Source organism: Monodon monoceros, unplaced genomic scaffold (assembly GCF_005190385.1).
Source record: "Monodon monoceros isolate NGI ecotype Baffin Bay Population unplaced genomic scaffold, NGI_Narwhal_1 Super_Scaffold_5, whole genome shotgun sequence".
Lineage (NCBI taxonomy): Eukaryota > Metazoa > Chordata > Mammalia > Artiodactyla > Monodontidae > Monodon > Monodon monoceros.
The window spans coordinates 108056219-108073748 of NW_021703782.1; the positions used below are offsets into that span (position 1 = coordinate 108056219).

At 56.8% G+C, this 17530-nt stretch overlaps 1 protein-coding gene across 2 annotated transcripts in view; it reads left to right on the forward strand.

Moving 5' to 3' along the window:
* LAMC3 (laminin subunit gamma 3) overlaps positions 1-17530 on the forward strand; it is a 60905-nt gene that overhangs the window by 14323 nt on the left and 29052 nt on the right. For both annotated transcript variants that reach the window (XM_029203883.1, XM_029203884.1), the window contains exons 3-9: positions 3363-3493; positions 6850-7016; positions 9822-10010; positions 10090-10207; positions 11461-11559; positions 14261-14397; positions 17019-17129. In XM_029203883.1, coding sequence (XP_029059716.1) covers positions 3363-3493; positions 6850-7016; positions 9822-10010; positions 10090-10207; positions 11461-11559; positions 14261-14397; positions 17019-17129 — 952 coding nt within the window. The remainder of the gene's footprint in view (positions 1-3362; positions 3494-6849; positions 7017-9821; positions 10011-10089; positions 10208-11460; positions 11560-14260; positions 14398-17018; positions 17130-17530) is intronic.

Genomic DNA, 17530 nt, shown 5'->3' on the forward strand with positions numbered 1-17530 from the left:
TGGGATAATGAGGGGGCTGGGATTAGAATCCCGTTTGTTTCTGGAGGGAACACTGAGGCCCAGAAAGAGGTTGTGCCCCACCCAGGCTGTCCAGCACAAGAAAACACGGTGCCAGCTGGCTTGAGGTCCCCAAGACCACCCTCAGCTTCAGTGATTCACTGGAAGGACTCACAGAATTCAGAAAAGCCGCTGTACTCACGGTGACGATTTATTACAGTGAAAGGATACAGACTGAAACCAACAAAGGGAACAGATACATGGGACAGGTCTGGGAGAGACCAGGCATGGGGCTTCTGGGTGTCCTCTCCTAGTGGAGTCGTGGGGACAGTGCTGATTTCTCCCAGCAACTGCATGTGACAAGTGCATTGCCAACCAGGGAAGCTCACCTGTGCCTTGGAGTCCAGGGTTTTTATTGGGGGCCAGCCACATGCACATGGCGGACAGCCTATGGCTGACCTTGATCTCCAGCCCCTCCAGAGAGCTGGTGGATTCTGTGTGGCCCAAGGCCTCCCCATAAATCACATTGTCAGCATTGACCATCTGGGGTGGCCCAGGGCCCCAGGTGAACAAAGTTACTCTTATCAAGGAGGACATTCTGAGGGCTTGCAGGTGACCCCCCAGGAGTGGGGGGCAAAGGTCAGAACTCTCTCAGGCAAGGTTAATCCTTTCTGGCACAAAGTCTCATCTCCAGACGCCCAGGCCCTGCTTATCCCATTAAAAACGTTCACTTGTGGGCTTCCCTGGTGGCACAGTGGTTGAGAGTCCGCCTGCCGAAGCAGGGGACACGGGTTCGTGCCCTGGTCTGGGAGGATCCCACATGCCGCGGAGCGGCTGGGCCCGTGAGCCATGGCCGCTGAGCCTGCGCATCTGGAGCCTGTGCTCCGCAACGGGAGAGGCCACGACAGTGAGAGCCCCGCGTACCGCAAAAAAAAAAAAAAAAAAAAAAAGTTCACCTGTGCTCATCACATCATTCTGTTGAAAATGACAGTTTCTTCTCCATGGGGCTCCAAGCTCTGTAGATTAGAAAACGTCGGCCAAGGGCATCTGAAGACAAGCACAAGGGCGGGGCACCTGCTCTGCCTGCATCTGTGCTATCTGGACAGAGGGGCCCCCTGACTCGTTGCCGCTTATGTCCTGGATGCTGTCCCTAACGGGAAAACAGCCTTTTCAGAAATGAGATCCCTGCAGCCCCCAGGCAGAAGGACAGAGAAGGTCAGAGAAGGACAAAAAAAGCCAAGCCCCCCCTCCCCTTCTCTCCCCTCTGGGCACCCCCAGGGTGGGGCTTCCTCTAAGGACGTGGAGCGTTGGGGGTGTGGGGTAACGAAGGATGTGTCCATGCGGCTGCTGTGTCTTGGGTCCCTCTGTCCTCCGTGGGGGCCAAGGACCTTGGGGAGAAGGCTGACCCTCTCTGGGCTGCTTGGAGACGAAGCTCCTGCCTGCCGCTTCTGCAGTTAACGCTGCGTCCTGGCTCCCACGTCTGTCCAGAGTCAACCCGAGCGCCCACTTGTAGTTTTAGCTGGGCCACTGCAAGTTGCACGAGCTCCTTGCCTCTGCGTACTGGGGCTCCAGTTTGCCCCCAAAGTTACCTCTAAGGCATCGGGGAGTCACCCGTACAATTTGGGCTAAGGGAACAAATTCCCCTTCTCTCTCCCAGCTCCCTTGCTGGTGTCTCAGGGAGATTTTGATGCTGTTCCTATCACCATTGTCTTCAAGACTGATGGAGCAGGTCATAGGCTGCAAAGCAGATGCAGGAACCCAAAGAGGGGTCACTGCAGGCCGAGACCTTGGGCAGGTCATTGCCCTCTGGGCTCCATTAGTATGATGAGGGCGTTGGAGTAGATGCAGGAAGGCAGGCTACCTAGTAGCGAAAGCTGGGACCCTGGGGTCAGATAGACCCGAATCCCAGCTCTGCGTGTACCAGCCATGCAACTAGGAAGCAGAGTACTTACCCTCACTGATCCTCAGTCTTCTCATCTGTAAAGCATGGGTAAGAATAACACCTCCCTGTGGGGTTATGGTGAGGACCTGAGCCATAACCACACAATACGCGTCAGCTACCGCACCTTCCAGCTTGGACATCAGCTGGTTTGGGTTCTCTAGGGGCACTTTTTCTGCAGAAAGAGAAGACTCTTAGACCATCAGTTGTGCTCTGCTGGGCTCCCACCCCGGGCCTTAGCCCCTTTGCTCCTCAGCTGCTTCAGGGACCAACCAGCAGCATCAGTACCACCTGGGCACGTGTGGAAATACAGAGTCTCAGGCCCCACCTCTGATCAGAAGCTGCATTTTAACCTGATCCCTGAATGCACACTGACGTTTGGGAAGTGATTCAGGGAGTGACTCCCCGGAGGTTTACAAACTCAGCTGAGCGCCGAGGTCCCCTCTGAAGCTTTCTGGTCCTGGACCCCTGCCTGGCTGAAGCATCCTCAAGCAGAGGCCCTGGGCCCCAGGCCACGGGCTCGAGAGTTGCTGAGCCCGAGGGGATCGGAGAGGCCCGCTGGCCCGAGTCACGCTGGGGTGAGAAGTCAGACTTTGCCAGTTCATTTTCTGTCCTGATGAGCCTGATTGCTAAACCAGCAGCTGCTGGGCTGAATTAAAATGCTGGAGCTAACATTCAGCTGGAGCTGCCTCTGACTATAACAGCAGGCAGATGAAAATGTCACCGTTCACGTGGGCTCTCCCCCACCCCCCACCAGCTCTTCCAGGGGGAAGCCTCTCATTCCGCCACCAGCAGGTATTTATCGAGTGCCTGCTGTGCACCCGGCAGAGCCCGGGCTGGGGATGCAGTGAGAACCAGGGGCCCTGAGTCCTTGTTCTCTTGGGGCTGTGTTCTGGTGGAACAGATGTCACCTGGGGCAGGTGCCTTGTCTGTGGGAGCCTGATACTTGAAACGTGAGAAGCCTGTAAACCCAGGGCCCACCCCACGCCAGGGCGCTGGGACGCATCTTCCCTCAGCTGCCCTCTAGAGCGGGGGTGCGGTCCCGCTGAGGAGTCAGGTAACCTGCGTGACACGGTTTTAGATGGGCTGCTCTGGCACCTCGACCACGTGCCGGATTCCGTGCCCCGCCGCTGACACTGGCCGTCCTCCAGCACCCTCCTGGAGCCGACATTATTCCTTGTCCTATTTCACAGATGGGGAAATGGAGGCTCTGAGACATTGAGCAAATTCCCCAAAGTTGCACAGTTAGGAAGGGGCCGGGCATCCAGCTTGGTGTGACCCAGAAGCACAGGCTCCTTATTTCTGCAGTGTTCTTGGAATTTGTCTGTGTCTGGCGTGTCCCCGTGTCCCAGAAGATGCCCCGGGGAGCCGGCAGACACTCAGGAACCTGCTGATGGAGCCCTTTCCCTTGCATCTTGTCCCCCAGGACTGGGTCACCAGCACCGAGTTCCTCATCTCCCTAGACCGGCTCAACACGTTTGGGGATGACATCTTCAAGGACCCCAAGGTGCTGCAGTCCTACTACTACGCTGTGTCCGACTTCTCCGTGGGCGGCAGGTAGGCGGGAAGCAGGGCAGCGGCCGGGACGCTGGACGGGGTGGCTGCCACGTGGGCTCACCCGGTGGCTACCGTGGAGGGTAAAGAAACCACTTCTGGTGCCGCAGGGGGGGAAAAGAGCAGGAGCCTGGTTCCCGGGCCCGGCGTTCGAGGCCTCCGTGGCCCGCCTGCCTCCCGCCTCCCAGCCCCGTTCCTGCTGCTTTTCCCACCTCAGCTGTGTTTCCGCTGCCGTTGGCGGGACACCCCAGCCCTTTGCACCTGTGGTTTCCTCTGCCTGGTGGTCCGTCCCCCTTTCTTTTCTTCCTTCCATTTTTTTTGCCTCTGACAGTACATTCATTCACGCCACATGTGCCCGTGTGGGGCAATGTTCCACACTCTCGTCTAACACGTAGAACCTGCTTAAATTTCCAGTCGGACCACTGTTCTGTGGGACAAATGAAGCTGGTTAACAGTGACCATAAGCAGGCGCGGGACCCCAGGCTTTCAAAGCTTTGCTTCTTTCGTCAGCACTCATGAGCTTCTAACTGATGGAGCCCATCAACCCCATTCTTCCCCAAATCTTCCGGTAAACTTGGGTAGAGTAGGGCTTCCTGGGGACCCAAGCATGTTTGTTTGTTTGTTTGTTTTGCGGTACGCGGGCCTCTCACTGTTGTGGCCTCTCCCGCTGCGGAGCACAGGCTCCGGACGCGCAGGCTCAGCGGCCATGGCTCACGGGCCCAGCCGCTCCGCGGCATGTGGGATCCTCCCGGACCCGGGCACGAACCCGTGTCCCCTGCATCGGCAGGCGGACTCTCAACCACTGCACCACCAGGGAAGCCCCTAAGCATGTTTAATAAGGTTTTGAGGCATCTCCAAACAGTACGAACGGTTCAGGCCACTCCAAAGCCCCACGGCCAGTGACCCAGACAGGTCACCGAGGAGGGAGGCACCGCACTTCTGCCCCTTCTCATGTGAGGAGAGTCGGGCTGTTCCGTCGGGACCCCTGGCCCTGGCCTACATACTCCTGCAGCTTCGATCGGTGCACACTGTAGTTTAAGCATCTCGCCTCTCCAAGAAGCAGGGGCCACCCTGTGCACACGTGGCCACTTGGTACTGGGCCCTCCAGGCACAAATGACGTCTTCAATGTAAACACTCCCTCATCAGGCTCCTTCTTGGAAAGGAGAGAGGAGACAGATGTGTTCCCGCCCCAGGCAGACAGGAACCAGATCAGTCCCCAGTAATCATGTCGCACGCCCCAGATTAACAAGGATAGGAAGCCAGGGCAGGGTGTGCTGGCTGTCAGGGAGACCACCCTGCAGATGGGGACCCTGCGGGAGGTCAGGGGGACCACCCTGCAGATGGGGACCCGGCGAGGCTGGAGATGTGAGGGGCAAGCATCCCAGGTGGAAGAGCCAGCGTGTACGAGACCCAGGCTTGACGAACGAGGCAACAGCTCTGCAGCTGGAACAGGGGGCATAGAGACGGCCGGAAGATTGTCGGGGCCGTGGACCAAGTTTATGCAGTCAGTGGGAAGCTGCTGAGGATTTGGCCAGGGTAGGGACAGGGATAGATTTCTAAGACACCCCAACCCTTGCCATCACAGGGGGGCAAACAAGAGGAGAGAGAAGAAGCTGGTTGGGCAGAGCTGGTGGCAGGATGGGAGAAGTGTGGATCTGAAAGCTATTTAGGGTGGGAAGCCAGCTCCATGTGGGAGCGGTGGCCCATGGGGGTAGGGGGCGAGGGGCTTCCAAAATTCAAGGACGTTTAGGTGGCGTTCGGAGAGGTGAAGATATCTGGGAAGGGAGCACGGGCGCAACTGCCTACACGCAGGGTGTCTGCACCCTCTGGAGGCTGGCGCTCGGGAGTGAAGGGGAAATGGGGGGTGTCTGCGGGGGCCCCTCTGCTTCTCCTCCTCCCCTGCCACTCCCACACTTGATTCAGGTCAAACCGCCCGGGAGCAGGGCCTCTCCACGGATGGTGGATGGCGGTGAGCTGCAGCGTCTGCCATCAGGGGCCCTCAGGACAGAGAACATCCGGGCCCCAGCTGCCAAAGCCGGACCACCCTCAGGCCAGCAGCTGGCTGGGGGGCAGTGGCCCGGCAGCCTGTGTCCCACAGTGGCCTGTAGGACTTTCACTCTTTCCCTTGGGATCAGAGGGCTTTGTGGAGGAGGGAGTGTTGGCAATATCCCCTTGGGGCCGTGGGTGGTCCCTTGTCCCAAGACTGCCTGGTGCCCGCCTCACCCCTGCCGGAAGTTCTGGGCATTACCTGCCTACCCTGAGCTCCCAGGGAGACCAGGCGAGGAAACAGTGCTCTGTGACCTTCCCAAGCCCTGTGTCCCCAGTCCCTGGGTACTGGCAGTGGCCAGAGTTTCTTCAACATCCACTTGGGACAGAGCGTGGAGCAGAGCTTATGGGGAGACACCAGGTGGCTGTAGAGGAGTGTCTAGGAGCTCAGGGTCTGCGTGGAGTAGGAGAGAACGGGGTTCAGATTCTAGCTCTGCCACGTAGCATTCATCACCTCATGGTCTGAGCCTCAGTTTCCTCATCTGTGCAATGTGCATAGTTATGGCCCCTCCTGCTGCAGTGGTGAAACTCCAGAGACATGATGTGAGCTGATTGCTCTGTTGGGGGCCGCTACAGAGGAAGGCTGGGAGCTGGAGCCATGGCCATCCTCTGTGTGCCTCAGCCTGGCCACCCGGGATGGGGGCGATGACCCCACCGGGTCAGGCTCAGCCGAGCACGCTGTGTGGCCCCCTGAGCACCTTTGTTCCTGCCTGATTCCACCTGTCTGACTCTGCGGGAGCGGGGGTGGGACAGGCCCAGGGCTGCCCTCAAAGGCACAGGCTCACTGGGGTCTTGAGATGAGCTGGGGGCTGTCCTGTGTAAGGCGCAATCTCCTTCTCATCCCTTTAGACACGAAGGAGGGGGCATGAGGCGCCTCCCTGGCTGCCTCCACCTCCCACCCACTGCCCTGAGAGCTGGCCCACCCTCTAGCCAGGAGACTGAGATGACTTCTTCCTGGGTCCCCCTCGGCCCCTGGGTGTGGTGCCTTCAGTGGCAGCATCGAGAGCTTGACCATTACTAACTGGTGGCCTCGGGCAGCCTCTCTGCCTCGGTTCCTCCGTCTGTTAAATGGGGATCATAGTGGGCTTGTGAAGATGCGATGGGTTTACACGTGTACAGAGCTCAGAACAGCCCATCGCGGTGGGTTCCGTTACTGTTGTCCCGGGCACATAGCAGGAGTTCAATAAAGCTCCGTAGCTGAGCAGTAGAATGAGGAGCTCACCCGAAGGCGGGGCTACCTGGTGATGAACCCCTTCTCCGCCGGCACCTCCCCAGCTTCCAGACACCCCGCACCCCCGTGTTCTTTTCGCAGGTGCAAGTGCAACGGGCACGCCAGCGAGTGTGGCCCCAACGAGGAGGGCCGGCTGGTCTGCCGATGCCAGCACAACACCGTGGGCACGGACTGCGAGCGCTGCCTGCCCTTCTTCCAGGACCGCCCGTGGGCCCGGGGCACAGCCGAGGCGGCCAGCGAGTGTCTGCGTAAGTGTCCTGGGACTTCGGTGGCCGGAGGCCGGGGGTGTAGGCCAGGAGACAAACTCCCCATCCCTGGCAGCGGGGCTGCTCCTGGGGGTCCTGGCCGCAGCTTTTGGGGCTCTAAATCCTGTGCAGGTATGAGGACGAGCTGAGGGGGGGCTGGAGGGGGGACGTGATCCTCCGTCCTCACCCCCCCAGGCGGCCCCTCAGACCCAGTCTCCCCAGGTAGAGGCATGCGTGGCAGGAGGGCTGAGAAGGACCCCCAACTTGTTCCTTTGTGTCAACTGCTCCAACCACAGCTGTCGATCAAAGCCAGGCCACCCCAGGTTCTGGGGTGCTGACCTGCCCACCCAGCCTCTCCTGCAGGCCCCCAGGCAGCCCTTCGCTGCCCCGGCCCCCATGCGACGTGGCTGGCACTGCCTGTCCTCACAGACACGCTGGAGAGGATGTTGCCATCATACTTTTTCCAGGGATGGGGGGCCACGCATGGGGTGGGGGGCTCCTCCCAGCCTGGCGTGCCCCTCCAGCTTCCCTCTGTCCACAAGCCCTGCCCTCCGACAGTCATCTGGCTTGCTCCGGGCTCCCATGAGTGGCTGGTTGTCGCTGGGCACCAGGCTCCACCTGGCTCTGCTGCTGGCAGGAGGCATGTCTTCATGTGCAGGCGCTCCTGATGGCTCAGCCTCTGGCCCACTGTGCTCCTGGGCTGCTGGCATGTAGAGCTGGGGTGGGGAGAGGACGGCTTGTTCCATGGAACAGGATGCTGTCTGCAGGAGCTTCCCGGGGCCACTGTGGCCCTAATGAGTTCCTGCTGCCCGTGCTGCCCTGCCTCCACCAGGAAGTCCTCTCGGGGTCAAGGAAGCTGGCTGGCTCAGCCGTTCTGAGGCTGGGGCTCTCTCCATGGTGGGGACACAAAAGGCCAGGTTGCTTCTCCCGTCAGGTCCTCACCCCTGAGGTCACATCTCTGTCCTCCCAGCCTGGAACCTGCGTTTCGTGCCTGACCCCTCATGCTCCCCAGTCCAGGCAGCCCCTGAGCCGCATTCACATCCCCCCAACCCATCTGACTGTGTCCTTCTACACGGTCGACGCTGTGGTCCGGCCGGTCACCCCTCCTCTGAGCATCTGAAGCCCCCACCTCCCTGCTCTCCCAGCCCCCATACCCGCCTGCTGCCCAGCTGAAGGCACTTTCAAGTGCAGATGCGATTATATTCATCCACAGAGCCACTTGCTCCAAGGTGAAGTCCACTGACCACGGCTGGCTGCCCAGCCTCCCTGGATCAAGCCCTGGCTGACCCCTTGACCTCATAACTGCCCCTGCGCCCCTCCCTGTCCCAGCACAGTGCACAACGTCCCCACCCTCTGCCCTGCCCATCACATGACATGCCACCCTCCCACGCCACACTGGGTGAACCTTGCTTCTCTGCCTGTGCCACAACTATCCTCTCCCCTCCTGCCTGGGACTCTCCCTTCCCTCTCCTCCCCTCCTTTGCCTGGACACTTCCTTCCTGCTCACCCTTCAGGTCCCACTTAGCTGTGACTTCCTCCAGGAAGGCAGCTGTAGGGCCCTCATTTCACCTCCCGGAGCCTCCCTGCCTCTCCCATCACAGCCCTTCACCTGCAGGATATCCACCTGCTTGCTGCATCTGACCTCCATCAAACAGTGGGACCATGTGTGCGGGCACTGGTCCACACCATGCTGGGCTCACCACGGGAGCCAAGACGGAGCCGATCTTTGGTACATACTTTTTTTTTTTTTTTTAACATGAATGTACTTTGTTTTTTTATTTATTTAGTTTTGGCGGCATTGGGTCTTCGTTGCTGCGCGAGGGCTTCTCATTGCGGTGGCTTCTCTTGTTGTGGAGCACGGGCTCTAGGTGTGCAGGCTTCAGTAGTTGTGGCACGTGGGCTCAGCAGTTGTGGCTCGTGAGCTCTAGAGCGCAGGCTCAGTAGTTGTGGCACACGGGCTTAGTTGCTCCGCCGCATATGGGATCTTCCCGGACCAGGGCTCGAACCCGTGTCCCCTGCATTGGCAGGCGGATTCTTAACCACTGTGCCACCAGGGAAGTCCCTTTGGTACATACTTTTTAAAAACGTAGGAAAAGTAAGCTGGGACGAAGTGAGAGAGTGGTATGAACTAACATATACTACCGAATGTAAAATAGATAGCTAGTGGGAAGCAGCCACATGGCACAGGGAGATCAGCTCGGTGCTTTGTGACCACCTAGAGGGGTAGGATAGGGAGGGTGGGAGGGAGGGAGACGCAAGAGGGAAGAGATATGGGAACATATGTATATGTATAACTGATTCATTCTGTTATAAAGCAGAAACTAACACACCATTGTAAAGCAATTATACTCCAGTAAAGATGTTTTTTAAAAAACGTATTTATGAGTGAATGAAAGGTGACTTGTATTTTCCATGCTTCTGAGTGACCTCATGGTCACTGGGGATCAGATTCACATACTCTTATGGCTCAGAGGATCCACAGGAGATCTTGGAGGGAGCCACGCTGCCACTCGAGAAGGTAGCCAGTCTGTGATCCATGACCAGGTGACTGTACGTCCTGGCTTGCCTGGGAGGGTCCTGTGTGTGGGTATATTTATTAATGGTGCCCCCTTTGTTCTCGAGAGTGTCCTGTTTTGGAAGATCAATTGACTGGTCTCCAGATCCTTGATCAAGCCAGGCCTGAACTCCATCCTTGCCCTTCCTCCAGCTGTCTGCTCACTCACCACAAGGAAGCTGATTGGCCCATACTCCCCTCCTACCATGTGCTGCGGCCTCTCTCACACACCCTCCCCCATCTCCTGCCCACAGCTTGCAACTGCAGCGGCCGCTCTGAGGAGTGCATGTTTGACCGGGAGCTCTTCCGCAGCTCGGGCCATGGTGGGCGTTGCCTCCACTGCCGTGACCACACAGCCGGGCCACACTGTGAGCGCTGCCGGGAGAACTTCTATCGCTGGAAGCCACAGATGCCATGCCAGCCCTGTGACTGCCACCCAGCAGGTGAGTGGGCCGCACTGCCCCGGCCCCCACCCTCGCCCACCGCCACGGGCTCCTGCTGCCCTGTGTCCTTCCTCCCCAGGCTCCCTGCACCTCCAGTGCAATGACTCTGGCACCTGCATGTGCAAGCCCGCGGTGACGGGCTGGAAGTGTGACCGCTGCCTGCCCGGGTTCCACTCGCTCAGTGAGGGCGGCTGCAGGTGAGGGCGGTGGGGACAGTGGGTGTAGATGACCCAGCAAGGGCGCACGGTGGCGGATTTGGACTGAATGATGGGAAGCAGGAGGGGGAGTCCCAAGCCCCTCGGAAGGCAGAGTTGGCAGCAGGCGGTTACCCGGGGGCGGAAGAGGAGGAAGGGATGAAGGCTGACCCCCTGGGGTTCTGCTTCAGGCACCTGGGTGAAGGGAGGCCATTCATGGCAAGGGGAGCACAGGGTGGGGAGAGGCTGAGTCTGCAGTGCTCGTGGGGCATCCAGGGGGACAGAGATCGGCAGGGGCTACTGGGGTCTGGACCTCAGAAGAGGGTCTAACGCTTTACTATCGCTTGATTGAGAAAATACACAATGACCAAAAAAAATGAAGCCCGTATAAATTCAGAAGTACTATTAAATGATCTTGGCTTTGGTTCATTGCACCAGTCTCCTTGTATATTTGAAAGGCAGTGGAAATGCCGTTGGGGAGGTTTGGGGAGTCTCATTTCTCTCTCAAAATACTCAGTCATTCAGGCATAAAACTGGCCATTAGGTGGGGACCTGGATGCTTCCCCAGGGTCTCTATGGCCTCTGGGCCTCTGTACATGCCACTTCTCCTACCCTGGAGCATTCTCTTCTCCCTCAACACCCTGCCTCTCCCCAGCCTGTGTCTGAACAAAGTCCTACTCATTCTTTAATTTTCAGTCAAGGTACAACTCCCCACCTTGTTCCCACTCCAGACACCTCATTGGTGCTGCCACAGCCTCTCTTGTACATTCTCTCCCGTAGCTTGTATCCAAGTACAGCGTCTACCTGTTTGCCTGCCCATCCTCACTGGACTCTAGGCTCTGTGAGGACAGGGACCGTGTCTTACCAGATGGGGGATGGATGGATGGATGGGTAGATGGATGGGTGGGTGGATGGAAAATGCATGGATGGGTAAGTCAATAGGTGTGTGGGTGGGATGGATAGAAGGATGGAAGGATGAATAAATGGATCAGTGGTTGGAAGCATGCACAGATGGATGAATGCGTGGATGGATAAGCAGGTGGGTAGGCAGATGGATCACTGTTCAGGTGAGTGGGTGGGTCACTTCCTTCACTCAGTGGGGACAGTAGAGCCAGTGGGCAGGCTCTTGGGTCAGCCTGCCTCCTGTTCCTCTCGGGCGTGGGGAAGGATAGAGAGATTCCTTCCAAGGAGGGTGGGCTATTCCCACACTGGAGTTGCTCGTTGGACGCTTTCCTCTTGTCCTCTCTCTTTGGCAGACCCTGTACCTGCAATCCCGCTGGCAGCCTGGGCACCTGTGATCCCCGCAGTGGCCGCTGTCCCTGCAAAGAGAATGTGGAAGGCAACCTGTGTGACAGGTGGGTGAACCGATCCAGTAATAAGCCTGCTGGAAGTGACCTCAGTGGTGGTGGGAGGAGCAGGGGCCATCACCCTCCCAGACTTGGGCAACCCCACCACCTGGCACCCTTCCTGGAGCACCATGGATCTGACACCCAGGAAGTTATCTAAAGACTTTGCAATACCATTTATACTTTGACCCACCACCACTGAGAGTTCATAAGCTGTGAAAATACATCTTTTTCCCCCTATCTCAGAATCCTGAAAAGAAAGAGCTAGAAAGGATAGGAGAGACCATCTAATCCAGGGAGAGCAGATACATGGTACTCGTACCACAACCCTCCCATCTCACACTCAGGGCAGACATCACTAGTAGAGCGCTACCACAACCCTCCCATCTCACACCCAGGGCAGACATCACCAATGGACCACAGCAGTTTACCATGAGCTCTACTATAACCTCAGAATCCTTCTCTACGCCCTGCTCCAAGAAGCTCCCACCAGTTGAGCTGAGATTCAAGCTTGTTTGCCATCCTTGCCATCCTATCGTGGTACAAGCGGAGCTTCTAAGGCTCGACGAGGCAGAAGGACTTTTCCCTGCCCTTCCTCCTTGATGTGTTTAGGGGGCCTCCTAGCCCCAGCAACGGGCTGGCAGACAAATGTGGGTTTACGTCCTTGGGCACATTCTGTCCCCTCTTCCTGGCTTCATCTCCAACCTCTGAAGCCTTTGCAGCCAGCGTGGGGTGTGCCAGGGCCTCTTTGATCCTCTGGCCATGGGAACCTGACACAGCAGTATATTGTGGACTCTACCCTTGCCGGACTATGTTGGGCCTCTACTGGTTCAGGAAGAAGCCCGGCCTTGACTCTCACCTTGTCCACGCGGGGCCTGTGGGTCCTGGGGTGGGAGGTGGACTCCCTGCCGGATCTTCCTCCCCCAAGACCCCTCAAGCTGAAGAGACAGAGTGGAGTTGGGGGACTAGATCCCACTAGCTCTACTCCACTGCCTCGTACCTTGAGGAGGTCTGCCTCTGAGCCTCACTTTACCTGTTTGTGAGATGGGGGGGCTGGTGAGATGTGTTCGTTGGAGCTGGCCCAGCTTTGGGGTAATTGGCATCTTCTTATGAATTGGATTCCTCCACCTGGGTCGGCCCGAATGGAGCCCTCATGGTGCAAACCAGGAATATGTGTTTGTAAAAGGCCTCTGCAGGGCTCCTGGGAGAAATGGCTGATTCTGGGGCTGGGGCGGGGAAAACACAGGATGAGCCCGAAGCATCTTGTAGAAAGCAGGGAAGTGCTTAAAAACAAAACCAGACAAAGACAAACCCAGAAAACCCCAAACCAGGATGGGGGCCCGTGTCAAACGGACATGAGCGCCAACCTGAAAGAGTTCCCAGAGCTGGAACAAAATAAATAACAACAATATCGGATTATAACCCAAAGTATAAAATAAACATCCATGAGTCCACACTGATATAAATAGATGAGTGAATAAATAAATACAGGGGGATGAAGGGACAACTCTTCCTGGCAGAAGAATTCCACATTAGAAATGGAGAAGGGATGAGGGAAATATTAAAGTACTGTTACAATATCAGAGTAACGATCGCTGTAGGCCAGACACGCTGATGAATGCTGAAATTCGTGGGCAGAACTTGAGGGAGAAACAGGATATTTGCATGGCCCCCAAATATCTCCCTCAAAATATTTACTAATTACTGTGGTGCTTTCACCATAGGTCCACGATTCTTTGATTACTGCCCCCCTCCCAGAGGTGGAGCTTAATTCCCTTCCCCTTGACCCTGGGCTAGATTTAGTGACTTTTTTTGACGGCTAGAATATGGCAGTTTTGCAGTGGAGAAACCTGGCAGGGACTTCCCTGGTGGTCCGGTGGTTAAGACTCCGCACTCCCAATGCAGGGGGCCCGGGTTCGATCCCTGGTCAGGGAACTAGATCCCACATGCCACAACTTAAGAGTTCGCGTGCAGCAACTAAAGATCCCGCACGTGGCAACGAAGATCCTGTGTGCTGCAACTAAGACCTGGCGCAGCCAAATAAATATTAAAAAAAGAAAGAAAGAAAAGAAACCCGGCAGGCAGCGCCTTAACTAAATGGTGAAGGTTAACTGTACCAGTGATGTCATACATGACCAGTGATGTCATACATTACCAGTGACATCACACAGGTATCATTTACCCTGATATGATGTGAGAAGACGGGCACTTCGCCTCTATTTCTTCCCCAAACCCACAGCCCCAGTCTAATCTTGAAAAACACCAGACAAACCCAAATGGTGGACATTCTACAAAATATCTGACCAGTACTGTCAAAGGTGTCCAGGAAAGACCGAGAAGCTGTTACAGATGAGATGAAGGACACCGCTAAATGCGATGTCATGTCCTGGATGGGATCCTGGAGCAGAAAACAGACGTTTGTGGAAAAGGGGGAGAAATCCTAATAAAATCTGGGGTTTAGGAAATGACGTTAATCAGTGTTAACTTCTTGGCTTTAATAAACGTACCCTGGTAATGGCAGATGTTAACATCAGGAAAAGCTGGGTGAAGAGGCCGTGGGAGCTCGTGTCTACAATCTTTGCAACTCTTCTGTAAATCTGAAATTAAAACAACTTTCCCCGGTGATTCTGGGCTCCGGTTAGTCTCGCTGGGATCCCCCGAATGTAGCCAATTCATCTGGCCCCCGTGGGCGTGTCCGCCTCCGTTGCAGGTGTCGCCCGGGCACATTTAGCCTGCAGTCCCACAGCCCAGCCGGCTGCAGCAGCTGTTTCTGCTACGGCCACTCCAGGGCGTGCGCGGCCGCTGCCCACTTCCGGGAGCACCACATCCTCTCCGACTTCCGCCGGGGTAAGAAGTACCCCCACTGCAGCCACCTCCGAGGGGTCTGCTCCCAGTGCAGCTGGGACGGGCGGTCCTGGGTCCTGCTCTGGGGAGATCCTGCGATGGTGGTATGGGTGGGTGTGGAAAGGAGGGGGCAGCCTCGGGCCCCAGCCCGGGCGTCTCCCGCAGGCCCACACACCGGCCATGCGCCTCGGGGTCCTTCAGTACCCCCAGCACCTACCTGCATCCCTCGGCTCCCTCCTGGCCGCTGCCGTCTTCCTCAGCCTCCAGCAGGGGTGGGGGGTGGGCACCTGGCAGCCTTTGGAGCCTGTGGGGGAATTTCCAGTTGCTCCTTGGCCCCCTAGTGCTGGGGATCCGGGCTCAATCCCCTGGCCTCCATTTATTGAGCACCTGCTATATGCTAGGCACCATGCTGAGCTCGTTATGTCCATGGAACCTCCTGGATTCCCTGGCAGGTAGATATTCTCATCCCCATTTTACAGATGAGGCACCTGAGGCCCAGAAAAGGAAGGTCACGTAACTTAGTTGTTGGCACCTTGGGTTCATCAGCTCCCCAGTTTTGCTCTTCACTGCTGTGCAGTTCTTCTTTCTAGGTCCAGGGGTGCTGTGGGGACCTGGGTCCCCAGCTCCAGGTGGATCTTTGGAGCAGGAAAGCAGTGGAGCTCTGAACTCTGCATTAAATCATGGCCTGCGTGGGTCCCTGCCATGCCCACTGAGTCTCCCCACCCCAGCATCTCCCCCAGGGAGCTAGAACCTCAGGGCTGCCTCTGGGGCGCCCCAGATGCAGGGGGAGCAGTGCGCCCTCTGCTGGACACCACGCAGAAAGCAGGACGGAGCGGGGCTTGGAATGGGGACCGCCTTGTGGTCACTTGGGCTGTAGTCCAGGATGTCAGCGTCAGAAGGGACTCATTTTATAGATCCTAGAATAACATCACGATCCTCCTCACTTGGAGCCAAGCCCTGGGTTTGGCCCTTCAGTCTCAGCATCTCACGTGATCTCACTAGCACCCTCGGCCAGCGGTTCTCAAACGTTTTGATCTCTGGATCCCTTCATGCTCTTGAAAATTAGAGAGAACCTCACAGTCCTTTTGTTTATGTGGGTTGTTTATACGGATATTTTCTGTATTAGAAATTAAAACAGTAGTTTTTAAATATCTGTGTATTAATTCATTTACGGATGACCGTAGTAAACTTATAACAAAATATAACTTCTGCCTGTGAAAAATAACCCTCCTTTTAAAAGACAAAACACTTTGAGAAGAGTGCTACCCGTTTTACATTTTTGCACATCTCTTTAAGGTCTGGCTTAATAGAAGTCAGCTGATCCTTACCACGGCTTCTGCCATTTAGTCTGTTGTGATATCACACATCCTGTAGCTTCTGGAAAATTCTCACTGTAAGAAAGAGAATGAAAAACGCAAATAACATTTTAATGTTATTTAGAAGATAGTTTGACGCCATGGACCCCCTGAAAGAGCCTTAGGGATCTCCCAGGATATTCAAACCAGCTTGAGAACTGCTACCGGGACCACAGTACCTCATTGCCTCCATTTTGCAGATGAGGCACTAACCGGCTTCAGAGAGGTTAAGTAACTTGCCCAGGGTCACACAGCCAGCAAAGGGGCAGAGCCTAGTCTAGCACGGAGGAGCCCCGGACTTCCCCTTTCTGACCTCTTTCTGTTTCTTCATCCCTCCCTCCTCACCCCTTGGGTGCCCCAGGTGTTGGGCCTCCACCGTATTCTCCAGCTGCCCCCCTGGAGAGCACCCTCTGGAGGTCACTTGCTCTGTGCCCGACTGTGCCTGGTGTACTGCCATCCCCAGAGGGAGGGTGGACTGAACTGGGACTGGGTTCCCACCCTGACCTGGCCACTTCCTAACCAGGTGGCCTCCCTGGGTGCAGTGGGGCTCGAGGCACACACACCTGGAAGGACGGGGTGGTGAGGTCACGGGCGAGGAAATCCTTTGAAGACCTGAGGACAAGGTCTAGTCCAGTCTTGTTAGAGACTCTGCCCACAGTGGGGTCTTCGGGCTGTCCTCATGTCCTCATCATGTGCTCAAAGCCCAGCGAAGGGGACTTCCCTGGCTGTCCAGTGCTTAAGACTCCATGCTCCCAGTGCAGGGGGCGCAGGTTCGATCCCTAGTCAGGGAACTAGATCCTGCATGCCGCAACTCAGAACCTACATGCTGCAACTAAAGATCCGGTGCGCCACAGTTAAGACCTGGCGCAGCCAAATAAATAAATATATATTTTAAAAAAGGAGAAAGCCCACTGAAGGGGCAGGGCAGGCCCAGAGGTCTGACTGTGCCCCAACAGAGCTGGGTCTCTGAGCCTCCCAGCTCCTCCTGGAGCCACCTCCCACCCCAAGACCCCCATCCTGATCTGGAATGGGGTTCCAAGCTGCCTGGCTCTGGGCACGGAGCGTTTGCTCGCACCAGCCAGTTCTCATCCCCCCCTGGCCTGTCTCTAGAACAGTCTCTCCCCTCTCTGGGTCCTGGTGTTTCAGGCTGCACTCAGGCCTCTGGGGGTCGTCCTTGGGACCCGGGAAAGGGTGTGAAGTGGGAGGGGGCAGAGGCCACCCTCCAGGGCCTCACCTCACAGGGGCCCTGTGTGTGTGTTTGCTGTCCAGGAGCCGAGGGCTGGCGGACCAGAAGCATGGGGGGCCCAGAGCATCCTGCACAGTGGAGCCCGAGAGGGCTTCTCCTGGACCCAGAGGGCAAGGAGGAGCTCACAGCACCAGGTACCTTCCTCCACAGGCAGGGGCAGGGCTGCCCGCATCCATTTCCTGTGGCTGCTGTCCCAGATCACCACCAACTTAGTGGCTAAAAGCAACGCAGATGTATTCTCTTAGTGTTCTAGAGGTCGGGAGTTGAAAACGGGTCTTTCTGGGCTGAAGTCGAGGTGTCGGCTGGGCTGGGCTCCTTCTGGGGGAGGCTCGGGGGAGAATCCGTTGCCTGGCCTTTTCTAGCTTCTCGAGGTGGCCTGCATCCCTCTGCTCGTGGCCCCTTCCTCCTCCTTCAAAGCCGGTCAGATCTTTCTCACGTTGCATCTTCCTGACACCACCTCTTTTGCCTTCCTCTCCCATCTCTGAAGGCCCCTTGTGATTACGTCGGGCCCAGCTGGATAATCTAAACTAATCTC